We start from the raw sequence: 18,442 nt of genomic DNA on the forward strand, positions 1-18,442 counted from the left end.
GACGAAGACGAGTCAAACGATTCGAATGATGCATAAACAATTAATTCAGACGAGATCAAATAATATATATATATATATATATATATATATTTTTTTTTTTTATAATAATAATAATTGCATGTAAAACAGCAACCACTACAATGCTTTAAAATATTTCCTTTGTGACTTTTTTTGATGAATTTTCATTTTTGGGTGAACTGTCCCTTTAAAGAGAATTCAGTGATTTGTTCTTCGCAAACAGTTATAGAAGGCAAAAATGTGTGAGAAAGGAGAAAGCGAAAAAGAATGTATTAATAAAAGTGATTTGGGGAGCAAGTCCAGGAAGCTCTTTTATATGTTTTGGACCGTTATAGGGTGAGGGGGTAAGAAATGCTCGGATAAAAACTGAACTGCCATGACACATTTCAAGCCTCCCTTCTTCTCCCATTGTCCATTTTCTTCAGAGCTGTCTGTGAGAAAGGAGGTATTGTCACAGGATAATTACTCAACACTCACTATGGGTATGCCTTCAGTGATAATGACCCGCTAAACGCTCACATGCCCTTCCCCCAGCACAGGCCTGAATGAGTTAACCTCACACTCTGTGAAAGACTCCATTATATAGAGGAGTTGTGGCTGCAAACATTTAGCAACGCTCGAAATACGGTGATGATGGTTCTGGGTTTTTAGCCCTCATTCAGAAGAGGAAACACTATTTATAAATAAAACACGGCCAAAATAATGTTCAAATAAAATGTTACTTAAATTAGAACATATGAACATCAAGATTCACCATTATGATGTTCCAAAAAAAAAAAGTGGCTTCATCAGCTGGGCAGTTGTGGAAAAAAAAAAAGTGAGCAAAAGTGGCAAAAGCTGCCTGATGTGGCACAAGGCGATGATGTCATGGTTTGGCACACGAGCGCACAGAAGGGAGTTTATGAGGAAACGGCCTGCCGAACAGACCGCTGCATCGTTTAATGTGAAACCATACCGCAAACACGACATGAAGGTAAATAGAGCAAGAGAGAGAGAAAACCAAAAAGGGGAGAAAATGCATAGTTGCAGTTCTATTGCAGCCGAATGGAAAAAAATAAAGCACAGCCAGCTATGTGAAAATCACCAGGCTGGGAATGACGAGTTTAAAACTCATTTCAACTGGGCCTGTAGCTCCATTTACAGTAGAGAGAGTGAGTCACTGGGGTCGGGCATGACTATGTTAGGATTGACTCTGTACTGGAGGCTAATGAGAGACTTCCAGACCAAAGGTAGGGGGGAGAGAAAGGAATTGGCTGCTGTGGTCAAGCTCCACAGCCTCATTCCACTATACTAGATGCACTACCAGAATCCTTTTGATGAGAGACCGCCTTGCAATTGATCCCTCATCGTCCTTTTCTGCCGGGCAGAGTTAATTACAGATCCCTTGTGTAGGCACGAGTTAGCAAGGCTTTCCTTTAGTTGAGTCTCATTGGATTTCTAATCACGATTGAAATCACTACTGACTGGAGAGCTTGTCTCACACTATTAGGTGTTTGTTTAAGGTAAATTAAAGGCCTATTGTGCTTATTCAGACTAAACAGGACGCGGCGTAGGTCTCCTTCAGGCGTGAGGTCAGCGCTGTCACTGAAAAGGCTTTAAAAGAGTTTAACTAATGATCAGGTTCATTGAACTGTTCCTGTTAGCGCCGGCTGCACTGATACAGTCGGACAACGAGAGGACTGAGAGCATCATGGGAAGGGTACAAGACGCTCACCTGGAAACGGGGCAGGTCGGAGGGCTTGAAGTCGTTCGGCGAGCAGCCGCACCAGTCCACGATGTGCTTGTATTGACACTTGCAGCCCAGCTTTCGATTCCAGTTAGTGATGCGAAGGTTGTTGTCCACCATGCTCTCGCAGTGCGGACTGTTCTCCAGAACTGTGTGGAAGAAGGACTGCGAAGACAGAGCGAGAATCGGGGAGAAGGATGATAAATAGGAAGGGACGGTAGGAGGTGAAGAAAACAGATGACTAAGAGGTTGAAACAGAATAATGACATCTGATAAAATAAAGATGGATGTCTAACAGAATAGCCCTGTCAGGAGGTCTAGTGTGTTAAATGTCTACATCAGTAAAAAAGGGCCAATTGCCTTCTCAAGCCACAATATCCAATATCTCAGTGGTGAATAACTAGATCTAGACAGAGTGAAGAATCCAATTTCGCTGTGCCACAGCAAAAAGCCCTTCATTAAAACTAACACATTGACACAGTCATTTCAAATGAGCAAATACACAATGCAAATGAGCAAATAAAACTATGCAAATTCATTCTCGCTTTTTGGAAATTTACTCAATTTATCATCGTAAACTTCAAACTCTGTGAATAAGTGAGAAAAATTAATGGAATGCCAATCTAGTGAATTAATGTAGCAGAATCTTTGTAATAGTGTGCAATGCACAAGTCATTTTCTTGATCATTATTAGTCTTGTTTTTTATTAGCCTTAAAACTAAATACATTTAATTTACAAGCAAAGACCTTTTTTCAGAGAATATATAATATTATGTCATGATTATATAACAATATTAAACTTTTATTTTTAAAATAATTTTTTACCCCATTTTATTCTGGTTTTAAACATAAACCCAACTCGTACATATATTTAGATTTACGTTTAAAACAATAAAAAAAACAGAGTAAAAGTAATCTAATATATATATATATATATATATATATATATATATATATATATATATATATATATATATATATATATATATATATATATATATATTATCCAAATATAAATATGCACATTTCAAGCAAATTTATGTTTTTTAAAGAGTGTGTATAGTTTTATGAACATTTTGAGCACATTTTGCCGTCTCACCTCCGCAGGTAGAAGCGTGTACGCGTAGAAACGCTTCATGTTGGTCACAAGGTCGTCTTGAGAGTTGATAACGTACTCAACGAACATTCGGTTGAGCAGAAACCAGTCAGAGCCTCCATCCACGGATATGCCTTCTGGAATTTTCCTGTCTCCAAGCCGCCACATATGGGTGTCACACTCGAAGAAAAGCCGGTCCAAACCTTGTTTTCTGATGAATCTGTTGGCAATTATCAACAATGCAAATTACAAATGTATTTTTATTAGTTATAAAAGGCACCCTTCTGTGCGACTGACTCGGGCACCGTAAACCATCAGCACGATCACACGTCAGCACTCACCGAGCGTTATCTCTCCCGTGAGACTTGATGAAATTCATATCTCTGTATTTGGACAGGAAGGCCACCAGCTGATCATTGGTCCTGAGGAGAGATCGAAATAGTGTTGGAAGGGGAAACAGAAAGAGAGAAAGAGTAACAGAGAATTTGCTAATCAGGCTAATGAGCCACAGTGTAAATGAGCGCGGAGCATGAGGGATTCTGGGCGAGTCCAAGCTCACTTACAGAGCCAGATTCAGCCCCAAATGCCAGCTGCCCTGTTTCACCGCATGTCGCAATGCATTGCCTGAATGTTTGTAGTCATTTTTCCCCATATACACTGCTCTCTCATGTTTGTCTTTTCACTGCAGGCTTCTGGTGGAGGGGAAATGACTTCAAACAGAAGATAAAAAGAATAATCAAATCTTTATTTAATTGCTACAATACTGGGGTCGATGGAATTTGAAAAATGCCTTGCTTAAAGGATCAGCGGCTCATGGCTCAGATTTTTAGGGATCAAACCAGCAACTTTTTGGTTACTAGCTTTGGCTGTGAACAAAAATCAACAATCCTATATCAGCATGCAAATAAATACAAGAAAGAAGACCAATCACAGTACGCAAACTACTGTTAGATGGTAAATGTGAGCAATGAAAGTCAATGGGAGACTTTAATGTTAAAGGTGCCAAACCATATATATTTTATTTTTAAATTCTTATTAACCTTAAAATTCACTTCTTATAAAGCTTACAAAATAGCAGTCCTCAGGTTGAAATGATCTACAAAAATGTACTTGAAGTGAATTGATCTGAATTAATTGCGAAAATAAGTAAAGAATACGGTGTCGTATTTTGTGTCCAAAAAAAGGCAACAAAAGTTTCTTTACAACCAAACAGTAACAGATAGCTGAGGTGAATTTGTTGATGTTTGCATGTGAATTTTAGCTCCATAGTAAACACTCTGTCATCCTATCATTGCATGATGTCATCAACATGCCTACAGCTGCACACGTCAATCACATAGGATTTTATCTCACACGTCTCGTTTCAATAGCTATATCAGTCAACATTCGTTATGAGACCACATTAAATGTTAAACTGCTGTGTTAAAAAGATGAACACGCACAAATGCACTCTGACCTGCAGTGTCTTTTCTGTTGCTTGTCTGTTTGAAAAAGATAAGCATGGGAAACTCAGTGTGGCATTTGAAATGAAACCCTGCTCGTGTTCATTGCATGTACAGCTGCCAGTCACTCTCTGCGCTGGCTAAACTCAGACCTCAGGTTATTAGAGTGCTGTATTCTGTAACCCAGCTACCAGTGAGATTTGAAATCTGACTGCAGTGCCGTCAAAACGGTGCAATAATAATGAGCATCAGTCCAACTGGGAGAGAACAGGAGAAAGAGAGAGACAGAGAGGATGTTTACGCTTCATTTTTGAGGTCTCTTCGTGGGATGGAAATTTTCTGTAGGCATGGAATACTCAGATAACCTTCTACAATTGCACAGTATGCAACCAGAGCAAACCGTGAGGAATACTCTTGTAATACAATGCACCCAACTTAAATTTTACTTTTAAATTAGAATAAACCTTGTACTCCACCTTAAAGGGTTAGTTCACCCAAAAATGAAAATTAACCCATGATTTTTACTCACCCTCAAGTCCTCCTAGGTGTATATGACATTCTTCTTTACGAATACAATCGGAGTCATATAAAAAAAGTCCTGGCTAATCCAAGCTTTATAATGGCAGTGAATTGTTTAAAGTTTGAAATATGGATATTTTTCTTACACAAACGCCCCACTTTGCTTCAGAAGGCCTTTATTAACCTCCCGGAGCCGTGTGGAGCAGTTATATGATGGATAGATGCACTTTTATGGACTTCATAAACGAGACAACAATTCACCGCCATTATAAAGCTTAGATTAGCCAGGACTTTTTTAAATATAACTCTGATTTTTTTCGTCTGAAAGAAGAATGTCATATACACCTAGGATGACTTGAGGATGAGTAAATTGAGGATTGAATTACATTTTTGGGTGAACTGACCCTTTAACGCTTGTATTTACATTTGCATTCATTTTCAATAACTGAATTCTCAATTAAACATGCAACATTGTGAGGTCATGTGGCAACAATGATCAGCATCGTAAAGTTTAATAGATTATTGCATTAAGCATACTATTTTTTGATATAGTAGCCTGTACACAGTATATTTAGTGTAGTATGAAGTAAGCAGTAAACTAGCATTCCATTCTGAACATTGTCAGAGACATGCAGACTGGGATTCAAGGCAATGTTCGAAATAGCATACTAAAGCTGGGAACAGGGAAGTATAAGGAGTTTGTACTATATATCGATATATTTTTATAAATGATAGGATGAGGCAATATAGTTTATATGAATATACAGTATTTTGATATTATGAATGCATCTGAAAAATAGAGGACGACACTGAGTAAGCTGCTGCGGAGAAAGTGCATAATCAATTTGTCCTTAACATGAGACAAGCTTTATATTAAGGGCTTCAAAAAAACAGATATGGTTAACTTGAATAGTTTAACACGGCTTGCCCTGTCAGATGCTCTGACAAATACTTGTGCTGTTTAATGAGTTTGAGATGTGGTGTTTTCCTCAGGGCAGAACTTCCCTTTGACAGGTATATTCTCCATCTGTAAATGTTAGAAAGTCAAGAAAAATATTCAATTTTGCTGTCAGAAGCGGACGAGCCTTTAAGCAAGCGAATGAAACCAAATTTGTTTTGTTTGGTTTTGCTTTTTCTTGACTATTGGACTGAAAAATGTTAATCGTTCTTAAATAAAACTGGATAAAAAAAATCTATTTTTTTTTCAAGATGAAGAATCTTACTCTTTGAAGCATTCATAATGGAATAATGCCACCTGTTTAACTTATTTAAAAAAATGTAAATAATGCATAGTATTTACTAAACTAGTTATTCATTCCGAGAAGTCTGCAGAGCTGCTCCGTTCCAGAAGAGGGCATCATGGAGGCCATGTGACCACATGGGAAGAGGAGAACAACACAATCCAGACTCATTGTTTTCCCCTTTTCTCTCTTCATGAAAAGGCTATAAATACAGCTGCGCTGACTTAAAAACAGGGCCGGAGAAAAAGAGCAAGATGGTGCGGATAAATGGAAGAAAAGAGCCTGGCGCTTCCAACAAAGCCACAGTGTAACAGAGCCCTCCGCCTCTGGCGTCCAGCCTCGCCTATAGAGGAGAGAGCTTTTTGTCAGCCCCTTTCACAGGCATCCATGCAGAAGGATGGACATCAGGAGGGAATTAGAGGGGAAAAATAAGCGGCTAAGTCACCAGACACAGGTACTGCATGTCCCGCGGCACAGCAGTCACGACATGCAGACAAAGCGCTCTGCGAAAGGGCTGTGCACAGGTCTTTAGGAAGGCCAACACTGAAGATGTCCCCCCAGGACCTCTAACACGCGTTGTCATACGCAATTAGTCGGTAATGGGAGCAGCAGCTATGAAGCCAAGCGAAGTCTGCAGTGTCAGCAAACACACTGTGGCTCTAGACTGGAAGTCAGGCATGCATTCGAACATTGTCTGTCTCTCTCTGTCTATCTCTCACCTCACTTCCTGTCGTGCACTCGCTTTCTCTGTTAAAGCTATTGGTGCCTGAATGAAAAAAAAAACATTGAATGTCTGGATGATAACCCTTCATGCCTATCAAAGATGAGGTCTAATGGAGTCCAAATAGGCTCCGCCCTCTTGATCTGTCAGTCTGTGTCCACTCTTGTCCAATCAGAGCAGATCACCAACCTACAGCAATAGAGTGCAACAGTTGGTTACCGAAAGTAAACATCCCTTTTATTTTCTCCGTAGGGCAATTGATTTTTCACATTAACTTATAAACCCAATTCACATTTATTTGTATAGCGCTTTTCACAATACATATCGTTTCAAAGCAGCTACATTACAATTTAAAGTGATTTGTCCACGTTATGCATTTCAGAAATGTACATATACAAAGCACACAGATTAGCTAACAATGAATTATTAATCAATAATATAATAATTAAATAAATAAAGGCACAGAAATAAGTGAAATAGGAATACACGTTGTAACAATGATCTACTGCAAGACCTACTGCAAGCTATGAGGTTGTTAATAATATGCTTTTGTTGGAGCATCAGCCTGCATGATTTTTAAATAATCATGTTCAACAGCAAAATTCCTGGTGAAAAACTAAAGAGAAATCTTCACCAATCAGAGAATTGCTACAAGCAAAATTGCACCAGGGCTGTGCGATATGGACAAAAAAAAAAAAAAAAACATCTATCACGATTTTTCCTGCCAATATTTGTGGGCACAATATCTTTGCATAAATTATATTGTGACGTTGGTTATTTCTTTATGCCTTTTTTTTTTAAATCTCTTTTCGTATGTTATGCAGTTCGCAAATGTCTGTATTATCGCCACAACGTTCTACGTGGTGCTCATAGTAAAGGAAGTTCAACTTTTAAAAAACGCATCTCTAGACCAGCGTCTCATGTTTTTAACTGCAAAAATGCATGCGGTGTGAATGGCCCTTTTGCCGCAGTGAAAGATTGACAGGTCTCGCAAATTACCTGGATCGGATACATCATCTCTCCTTTTTTTGGTCCTTATCCTGCCTTGAATTCACCTTCCCTGTTTCTGTGCTTTCTTCCAAGTCATAATGGTAAACAGACTCGGTTCTGCTCTTGCGCTAGATTAAGGTGCGCTGCATTCAGATTGCACACCACAGTTCACGTCACATCTTTTACATGCTCAAATTCGTTACATACATCATCTCACTACAGTGGTTCTACAATAACTTTATGGAGTGACGAGAATAGTTTTTGTGCGCAAAAAAACCCTAAATAACAACTTATATAGTGATGACGATTTCAAAACAAGGCATCATGAAGCTTCGAAGCGTTATGAATCAGTGAGTCGATTCAGCAGTTTGGATCGCCAAATTTCAGCAGTTTGGCGGTTTGACACGCGATCTGAATCATGATTTGACTCACTGATTCATAACGCTTCAAAGCTTCATGATGCCGTGTTTTGAAATCGTCATCACTATATAAGTCGTTATTTAGGGTTTTTTTGAGCACAAAAACTATTCTCGTCACTCCATAAAGTTATTGTAGAACCACTGTAGTGAGATGGACTTTGTAACGACGTCTTTAGTACCTTTTATGGGTCTTGAGAGTGTAAAGTACATTGTGCCAATGGAGGCCTTTCAGAGCCATCAGATTTCAACTAAAATATCTTCATTTGTGTTCTGAAGATCTTACGGGTGTCGAACGACATGAGGGTAAGTAATTAATGACAGAATTTTCATTTTTGGGTGAACTAACCCTTTAAATATCTGCAATACACGTAAAATATAGCTTTATATAAATATCTAAACATTCTTAAAATAAATAAATTTACCTGAGAGGCGAAATTGGTAAAGATAATAGGACTTGTTTTCAAATAATTCAATTGAATTAAAATGTGCTTTTCTTACCCCATTGGTAAAAAGTTAAGCATAAATCCAAGTATTTAGCAGGAATGCAGAGATATTAAATTTTTTCATTTTGTCTAATACACTAAAAAGTAAAACACTAAAAACTCAAAATCAATCAATGTATTTACTAAAAAATAAAATGAATTATTTGATGCATCATATTATTGGCATTATAATGTCCAATATGAAAAATGGATTTTCATACTTTGCAATAAACAAAATATATTGTTTCTCTATATGCAATAAACATCTTTAAATCAATAGTTTTATATTTCACCATCATTTTAATTTTTTATTATACCGTTTGCAAGGCTCGATGGGATTGTAGTTCTTTCTCTAATCTTAACCATTTTGTTCGATTTTCAAATACTTTCTTGCTTCAAATTAAAGACTGTAATGTTGTATTCATGTTGCAATTTGAAGAAATATGGAATGTTGACTAAATTACTTGAACAGCTATATTTGGAAAAAAAAAAATCATTCTAGAATTAGTGGGGTGATTGTTTTGCATGGGGAGTGCTAAATAAAAATGTTTAAAAGCTGGACAAATGTATTTATTTTTTTACTCCTGAAGACTCCTATTTTTTTGTGCGAACCATCATTTTAGGGCTGAACGATTTTGTATTTTTTGTTCGCATTAAACCATATTGCAAAATCGACTACTACTGCTGCTCTCTATATACTTTTACTCCACAGATAGAAAGAAACAGAATGATGCTTTGTGGTAACAACCCTTCATTAAAAGTAAATAGGCATACTTCTTAACTTAAATAAAGATATTTTCTTCCAACTTCTTATCTTTTGTTGAAGTTATTTTCCTTACAGCTTCCCCTCTGCTGACCCCTGTTTTTGTTATGATAGTGGACTGAAAAATAACTCTCCATCACCTCAGCCGGAGGAGCTGGATCGGACTCCTTAATGGACCGATTTGTCCTCATGTTTTAGAGAAATGGCGTTTCTACACAGTATAATACAAATGATAGCAACTACATCACTGCACCACACACACACACGCACACGCACACACTGACAAGCTACTTATAGCTTGCACCTGAACCCGTCTCAGCGCTAGAGATGAAAAGAATCATTTTATTTTTCTTTGATGTTCTGCTTTAAAGAGGCTTTGGCTCACAGCTAACTTCCCTCTCTGGTCTGGAGGTGTGGCATGCGAAGGAGTGATAGAGAGGCAGGATTAACCTTGAACGGCTGTGTGGGACAGGCCAGAATTCATCACACGGCCGTATCGATCTCTAACACCCTGATTTCTGAGGGCTGCAGAAAATGACATGGCTGTAGTATTGATTGTAGCCGGGGGAATAGCTGGGTTACTCAACCTCTCATCCCGCTCTCATTATGGACTGAAGAGTTATGCACACTAATGGCATTTATCACGGTGATAATTCAAATCTTCAGACAGTTCGGCTTACAGACAGAAATGCCACATTGAGTTACAGGTAATGTGATGAGATGCTGAAATACAGGAGTCTTTTATTTGACTTTTTTCAAATGTGAAAAATATTTAGGGTAGACTTTAAGTTCCTTGGTTTGCTTTGGTGTTGTGGCTCCGCCATTATTGAATTGAGCTTATTCTGCATAAAAAGAGTACAATCTCCACAAGACAAGATGCTTAAATGTAATCCCTCAACAGTTCTATGAACCATCAAGCTTGTTGACACCAGATCAAACAGCCAATGGTGATCTCAATTACCCATAATCCCCTGCTAAACTAAATTGTGACATTGCTTGGAACTAATCTCCTAACAGCCCACAGCTACACGCTACTCAGGTGCTAACTCAATTGTTCTCTGTGGCAACCAATAAACTTGAATTGTTCCTGAGAGAAAACAATGACAAACAAAGCAATGCAAATGATATCAACAGAATAATCAGCTAAAAGTAGAGTAATGAGAGAGAATGATTACTCACCTGATTGGGTAATCAGCAGCGCTCAGGTTGATGAAGAAATCCCAGGACCAATCTCGCATGGCAAGCAGGTCCTTCATGCTCTTCAGATACATGGTGAGCAGGCTGGCACCGCCCCATATCGTAGACATGCGCCACGATGTGACCCGGACGTTGGGATACTGGTGAGCCAGAGCCACCATCTGCCGGTGCAGGTAGTTAGATCGCTGCACAGGCAAAAAGACAGGCTCTGGTTAATTTGGAGCCTGAGAACTTTATCTGGGATCAGTCAGTCAAACGTGACTAGAGTTATCATGAGATAAACAAAGTCTGACCTTGTGGGGAAAAACAGATTGAATGAACAGTCAGGTGGCACAGTTTCATGTACCGTGTACACACCTACACATATTCTTAATATATTTGTCCTGTTCTCCTAGTAAAAATATGTAAAAAAAGATCAATTTACTTGAGAAACAAAAATCTCCTTACCTTAACCCCATTCACAATGGTAAACTTGTAATAATGTGTTATAATTAGAGTGGTATGGTGGATTTACGCAGGAAATTCAAGCATGTCTTTGTGTCATTACGTCACGTCTGTACAGAGTACAGCGCTTCCGGATTTTACAGAAAGACACCAGCTCACAATTGGCCGAGCACGATCCCATGATCACATGCATGCATTGTGGTGCTTGCATGAATTGTGTAGGAGACTGGCACGGAAGAGAAGAGATTGTTGATTAATGTGGCTATTTTTGTTTGTTTTTGCGCACAAAAAGTATTCTTGTTGCTTCATAACATTAAGGTTGAACCACTGGAGTCACAGAAACTATTTTAACAATGTCTTTACTAACTTTCTGGGACTTGAAAGTTGCAATTTCGTTCAGATTTCATCAAAAATATATTTATTTGTGTTCTGAAGATGAATGACGGTCTTATGGGTTTGGAACAACATGAGGGTGAGGAATTAATGACAGAATTTACATTTTTCTGTGAACTAACCCTTTAAAATTCTGCCCGATAGCCAATAATTATTTTCATGTTATGGCCAATACCCGATAAATGCCAGATATTTATATTCAATACTGCTTTTTCTAAAAAATAAATAAAAATAAGACTAACACTAAAATTTAGTGAAGATTATGCTGAAAATAAATATTTATCAAACAATTTTACTTCTCAAGTACACATACCTTGTTTTAAGGGAGTTTACATATTTTACTAGAAAACAAGACAAACATTTTTTTGTAGAATAGTGCTTGTGACAAAGTGACACTACGTTGTTCTTGAGATACACGCATCTGAGTTTTTGTATTTTCTGTGTTACACCGCCCCACCTTTTAACTCCTCTCTTTTCCTCTGCTTGTTTTATGGAGTCATAAAGCTTGTCTCCACGATGATGGACTGATTGAAAAGCAGCTCTTTATCCTGCTCTTTCAAAATTACAAGACAGCATACTCACCCTACGCATTCCTGCCATAAATTCAAGTAGCTTATTAAGTGTATTTTTGTATGTGTGTAATTAAGGGAGGGGGGTTGCAGCATTATGTGTGTGTGAACAAACAGCCTTTCATGATCACACTCTATCACTTGCCAAGCTGAGAGAGTAAATGGTGTGAAAGACACTGAAGTATGGTTCTTTAATAATCCTCCATCAGGCTTTTGAAACGGCTTACTGAATGAATGGAGTGGTTTGGAGCCCACTGTTTACCCATCCTCCTCTCTCACCATCCCCCACTATCAGAGATTGTGGACTATACACCCAACAACCGACTAGTTAATTAATGAGTTCAAATAGTTTATTTATACTTTATATATCCTTTTAAAAAAAACATTTTTTTTAAATTTAAAAGTTGTAAAGTTGTAGAGCTGTTAACATGTATAACAATTTTTTTTTTTTAAATTTAAAAAAAAAGAATACAAAAAGGATATATAAAGTATAAATAAACTATTTGGACCACAACTGTTCAATCTTTTCAGATTATTCAATCTCACCATTATACAAATATAAAAAATTGGATGTGTGGTAAAGTCATACCTGGTCCACATGAATGTAGTAGAAATGGGACGTGTGGTATATGGCCTTGAAGAGACGCTGCACCTGGCGAGAGGCCCGTCCATGGACCACCAACATGAAGGCTATCCGCACCGGTACCGCAGGCACAGTCTCCATCGAGTCCTCCTCCCATTGCACATTCACATTCACTTTGCCTGCGCAAACACACATGTTGGGTTTTCATGTTTTATGGGGACTTTCCATAGGTGCAATGGTTTTCATACCGTACATACCGTATATTCTATCCCCCTACACTGCCCCTGTCCCTAAACCTACCCATCACAGGAGACATTCTGCATTTTTATTTTTTACATTTTCAAAAAACATCACTTAGTCTGATTTATAAGACGTTTTCCTCATGGGGACCAAAAATGTCCCCTCAAGGACGAGGATTTTGGATATTGCCATCTTTGTGGGGACATTTTGTCCCCATAACGTAGGGATTACCAGTCCCCACACACACACACACACAAGCGCACGCACGCACGCACGCACGCACGTCTAAACATAAAACATTATTAGGCTGTCAGTTGTCAAAATAATTTCAGTAATTGCATCCTGTAGTAGATTTTCAGGGGCATTTTCACTTTTATGAGGGTTTATCTGTAATTTTTTCATTTTATTGATACACACTACTGTTCTTAAAAAATAATAATACTTTTATTCGTCAAGGATACATTACATTGATCAAATGTGACAGTAAAAAACATTAATAATGTTACAAAAGATTTATCTTTCAAATAATTGCTGTTATTTTGAACTTTCTTTTCATCAAAGAATCTTGATACATCAATACTTCTTCCAAAATGTGTTTTTGTCTTACCCGAATTCACTATAAGCCTGTTATAAGCGTTTATATTTTAGACCAAGCAAAATGCTTTTCACAGGAAACTGCATGCGCATGTCTCGTCATATGTTCATCGTCATGAACAGAGATAAGTTGCTCTAGCTACTTTGACGTGTGTTTGGTGTGGGAATGGTGTAGGCTAGTTGTCACAAAGAGCAAGAAAGGTTGACATGGAGCAGCTAAATCTCAAACCTCTGGGGAATCACCCATTTGAAAAGAAAAAAACTGAACAGAGGAGAGTCTGCTGGAAAAAAAGAGAAGAGACAGAGCTCGTAATAAAACAAGAATCAACATTGGCTTGGCTTTTCGGAGAAGGGGAGAACTGAGGGATTTGAAATGTTGTAAAAGCGACACAAAGATTGCGTTTTTATTACTCAACAGGTGAGTAAGTATGACTATTCAAGTATGACAAGTGACTATTTTATTGAACAGATAAACTGCCATATGTAGCTCTGTAACAGAACTCATTGTAAAGCATGATCTATTGTGAAGGGTCATTTCATTTTGGTTGTTGTAGCGCTGTGCTGGAACTTATTTAAGGAAGTACTGTGTCTTAATGGGTCTTAATGTTCTTCCGCAAAATGCATGTGGTTTTGTTTTTTAACCGCTACACCCCAAATGTTTGAATGGTACTGTACAATTTTCACTTGAACAATTATGGCTAAAAATAGCTAAAAGCAATGCTTTCGTTTTAGTGAATTGATGGGAAAAAAAACACTATTTTAGTTTACAACTCATTCAGGGGTCCGTTCTTGATACATCACTTAATACATCCGAGATGGTTTGACAGATGCCAGATCTTCTAATCGTGATAACTGATCTCTGACTAATTTGGTTCTTCAAACAAATTTATGGATTTGATATTTGAAAATATCTGTATTAAATTTGAGATGACTGCGCGTTCTCATGTTCCCTGAAGAGGGCAGATGCATCAATACTTGAAACCACGATCAGCAATGCAGCGATTGGCTGGCGGCAAGAGAGCAACATAATGACATCATATAATTAAAAAAGACACTTGGCGAAAAACTTGACAAATTTCTGGACCTTAATAAGGAAACGGCCAAGCAACCAAAACGACACAAAACGGCCAAGCAACCAAACCCCCCCCCCCCCCCCCCCCCCCCCAAAAAAAACCCCACATGATTCCCAATTATTTATATTCACGATTTCTAGTATTTGTACAGCCTTTACATTTTTATTTCAATATTGTAATTAGCAATTCATTAAATTTTACGCAACAGCATTAATTAAAGTTTCTTAAGGTCAAGTTTTCTGCATCTCCTGTGCCGCATCAAGCCACTCCTATAATATCTGTCACCACTCAAATGAATGCACATTAACTGTACAGCATGTGTGTAAGACTCCAATAAAATTATAAAGTAATTATTCCATCATGAATAAATCTCTCAATCAGTAAAACTGACTGTGTCTAAAGTATTATAGATTACACAACATTATAATATTATTTTTCAAAATACATTTTTTATTATTATTATTTTAAACTATTATTGCTCCTGGTTCGGTAAGGAACTCTTGTAATAAAGTAGCAGTGGCTGGGACATATTTTAAGTATCAACACCGCTTAAAAAGATGCAATCTAATCCTGTTTACATGAAATAAGCTGCTCCTGAGAAGGTTTAAGCTTATGGACGCTATAACAGCAAGTCCAGTATGAACTTCGAAGAGCCAAACTATGCAAGATCATGCCAAATGAGTTAGCCACGTATGAAGAACAGACCCCTGGAAGTCGCCATCTTTGACATTTACTTTCGCCAATATGGTTACAGTTGTTATTCATGAATATTGTGGGAATAGAAAAGGGGCTTTGTTTGTATTATAAGAACGGGACAATTCAGGAGACACTCCTGCAAATAAATATAGTTGTCACTCTCAAAAACGGACTGTGTGACGCAGTCATTGAGAGTATCCCTCAATGGTCGCAGATGAAACTGAAAAGCCTCTGTAACACTTAAACCGAGTTGAGGGCACCTCAATTCATCTGAGACACTGCAATAACGCTGGAATCCAGAACCACAGCAATCCACCACATGATCACCTATTGGCCTGTAAGTGTTCCACTGATACCATCTCCACAATAGCTGATACAAGACACCACCCCCTCCTTCCTTCAGACATACATTCAGTGCTCACAAATAGCTTGGCACTGACCACAAGGGCTGAGCCTCGGTCGTTTGTGGCTTTCTAAAAATGCACACAGAATAAATACATGGCGGACTTCTCTCCATGTCATGGTATAGCCTGCCACTTCTAAAGAAGGGCACGCTGAATTACTCATTACAGGCCACGAGGTTAATTTTAAAAGCTCATATGAAATTACACTGAAGGCACTACGTTTTGGAGTAAGGCCATGCTGACTGAAGGCATGGGCCATAAGGGGGTAATGACTATAATCTGAGAGCTTAGCCTGTCGTTACGGTCCCAAACTGCACCGGTCTCCTAGACCCTGTGATGGAGCCTGAAAGGGAGTTGGAGATGGCACCGCTCCTGGCCCTCGGGGAGGACCTGGCTGACCCTGGATGGGTGGTGGCTGGGAAAGGCATGATTGTCCTTTATTAAAGGCAATTACACCATCTTAACTCCTCTGATTCCTCTGTCTTTATGGGGTGTGGACTGGCCTGTACATTATCTGTCCCTGTTTCATTAAGTTTCCTACATGTTCTCAGTGAAACACTGGCCCTTCTATCAGAGTATGTGAACATCTAGGAATAGAAGTGGAGTTGTGTGATTTCGCCTGAAGCAGTGAGCATTTTCAAAGTTGGAGCATCTGTGTTGCCTCTCGCTCCAAGGACTTTCCGATACCGCTCCATCACAAGCATGACACACAATGCTAGAATTTTCTGCATGTTAAACACGGTGTTAATAGACTTTGTTGTAAAATTGAAAGAGAGACTCACCACTAACAAAAGTTTGGGTTTGGAAAGATGCTTTTACTGTTTTTGAAAGAAGTCTCTCAAGCTTGCCTTTTATCTGATTAAAATACAGTGAAAGCAGTAATATTGTAAAATATTACTACAATTTAAAATACATTTAAATAACTGTTTTCTATTTTAACATACTGAAAAATATAATTTATTCCTGTGATGACAAAGCTGAATTTTCAGCATTATTACTCCAGTCTTTAGTGTCCTTCAGAAATCATTCTAATATGCTGATTTGCTGCTCAAGAATCATTTATTACAATCATTAGTTAAAAACAGTGCTGCCTAATGTATCTGTGAAAACAGTGATACTTTATTTTCAGAATTATTTGATGAATAGAAAGTCTAAAAGAACAGCATTTATTTGAAACAGAAATATTTTGTAATGTAATAAATGTCTTTAATGTAATTTTTTTGATCAATCTAATGCACCCTTGCTGAATAAATGTATTCATTTATATAAAAAGAATTTTACTGACCCCAAACCTTTGAATGGTAAAAAGGAAAAAGAGGAAAAAAAGTGTTTTAAATAACAAGCTAAGGATTTAAAACGAGTAGAGTAGAGTAGAGCAGAACGAATATACAGTACAAGCAGTTTAGGAATAGATGGGCCCCTAAAGAAAAAATGGAATAGAATAGAATGGATATGCTCCTTTCAGTTAAAAGAGCACAACGTTTGGTTAGAAACATTGCTTGTTTTTACTCTAGTAAACGCATGGACAGGCCTGGATAATATCGTTTTCTACTAATAGACTAAATTTCACTACCGTAAACCAATTTCATAATACCCCTGTTTTCAGATTTAAAAAAAGGAATCTTCACAAAGAGCTTTTGAAATTTCAATACTTCTCCATTCAAGTAAAAGGCAGCCAAAAAGGGCCACTGAGTTTAGAAACTTTGATAGCACTGTCAGTTCAGTAAATCTGTTCTGCAGATTTCTCTCAAAAGTCAACAGAGAAAATGTTAAAAATGTGCAGATTCCTTGTGGGCCCTCATGACCGACAGCCCGGACCACATTTGAAACTCATTCATCCAACAATGTTCATTAAAAACCTGCTGTTTTCTTCAAACTTATGTTGCTTCTGTGCTAATTGCCAACTCTGAGGCAAACCACTCACTTGTTTGCCATCAAAGTCATCGTCTGTTACCACATAATGCAATTACCGTTTATAAATACATTCAAACACCATCCATGTGGCTTGGTCGGTCTACTGTACTTGCTGGAAATAGAAGCGCTCCTGCCCCGCCCCAGCCCCTTAAAACCTCTGCATGTCCCAGACTCATGTCTCTGTGGTGATGTCCCTGTCATATCTGTCAAAACCCATTCTGGTTTCCGGAAGTTTCTCTAGGCACAGGCTCTGAGCCCTGAGAAGATCTGTCACTGTTCTATTTGAACGCATCCATAGTCCTGATTTGTGTTCAGACGACTGAGCACTGCATAATTGCATGAATATGTTTTCTGTAGTCAGCTATGGGAGATGGAGAGGGGAAAAAAAGACACCGTGCAGCAATTACATCCGTCTAACCTCGTGCGGAAATCCAGAATCTCATTTCCAGCCTGTCTCTGATTGTAATTACAAGTGCTGTAAATGTCTGTTACCAGCCCCGTGACTCTTAATACACTACTTCCATAAACCTCCACAGACAGGATGGCAATTAATTTGGGAAAACCATCATTATTTTGAGCATTATTTATCTTAAATTCCCATAAACCCCAGCTAATGTTTTGTTTCATGCCAGTGCAGGTTGATGATAATAATTAGTCCTTATCCCAAAAGAAAACGTCATGACATTGAGTTAAAGACCCAACAAGCAGTTTTCTGTCCTGTGGTGGCGTACTTTTCTTTATAAACAGGAAGTTTGTCCAGGAAATATCAAATGGCTCATCCATTTGCAGTTGCAGAGGGGGTGGGACATTCTCTGTCTAGAAAACATCTGATTGGACAAAAAAAACGATGTAGTGTAGAATGAGTAATCAATATTTTGGTCAATTTTCCTGGAAAATAATGACTTTTAAATGCGTATA

The 18,442-nt window shown here is 38.1% G+C and overlaps 1 protein-coding gene across 2 annotated transcripts in view; it reads right to left on the reverse strand.

Moving 5' to 3' along the window:
- xylt1 (xylosyltransferase I) overlaps nucleotides 1-18,442 on the reverse strand; it is a 73,911-nt gene that overhangs the window by 16,895 nt on the left and 38,574 nt on the right. For both annotated transcript variants that reach the window (XM_079827680.1, XM_079827681.1), the window contains exons 3-7: nucleotides 12,610-12,782; nucleotides 10,597-10,799; nucleotides 3,182-3,262; nucleotides 2,844-3,060; nucleotides 1,733-1,909 (exon numbers count right to left, since the gene is read on the reverse strand). In XM_079827680.1, coding sequence (XP_079683806.1) covers nucleotides 1,733-1,909; nucleotides 2,844-3,060; nucleotides 3,182-3,262; nucleotides 10,597-10,799; nucleotides 12,610-12,782 — 851 coding nt within the window. The remainder of the gene's footprint in view (nucleotides 1-1,732; nucleotides 1,910-2,843; nucleotides 3,061-3,181; nucleotides 3,263-10,596; nucleotides 10,800-12,609; nucleotides 12,783-18,442) is intronic.

Source organism: Gobio gobio (assembly GCF_949357685.1).
Source record: "Gobio gobio genome assembly, chromosome: 1".
NCBI classification, from domain to species: domain Eukaryota; kingdom Metazoa; phylum Chordata; class Actinopteri; order Cypriniformes; family Gobionidae; genus Gobio; species Gobio gobio.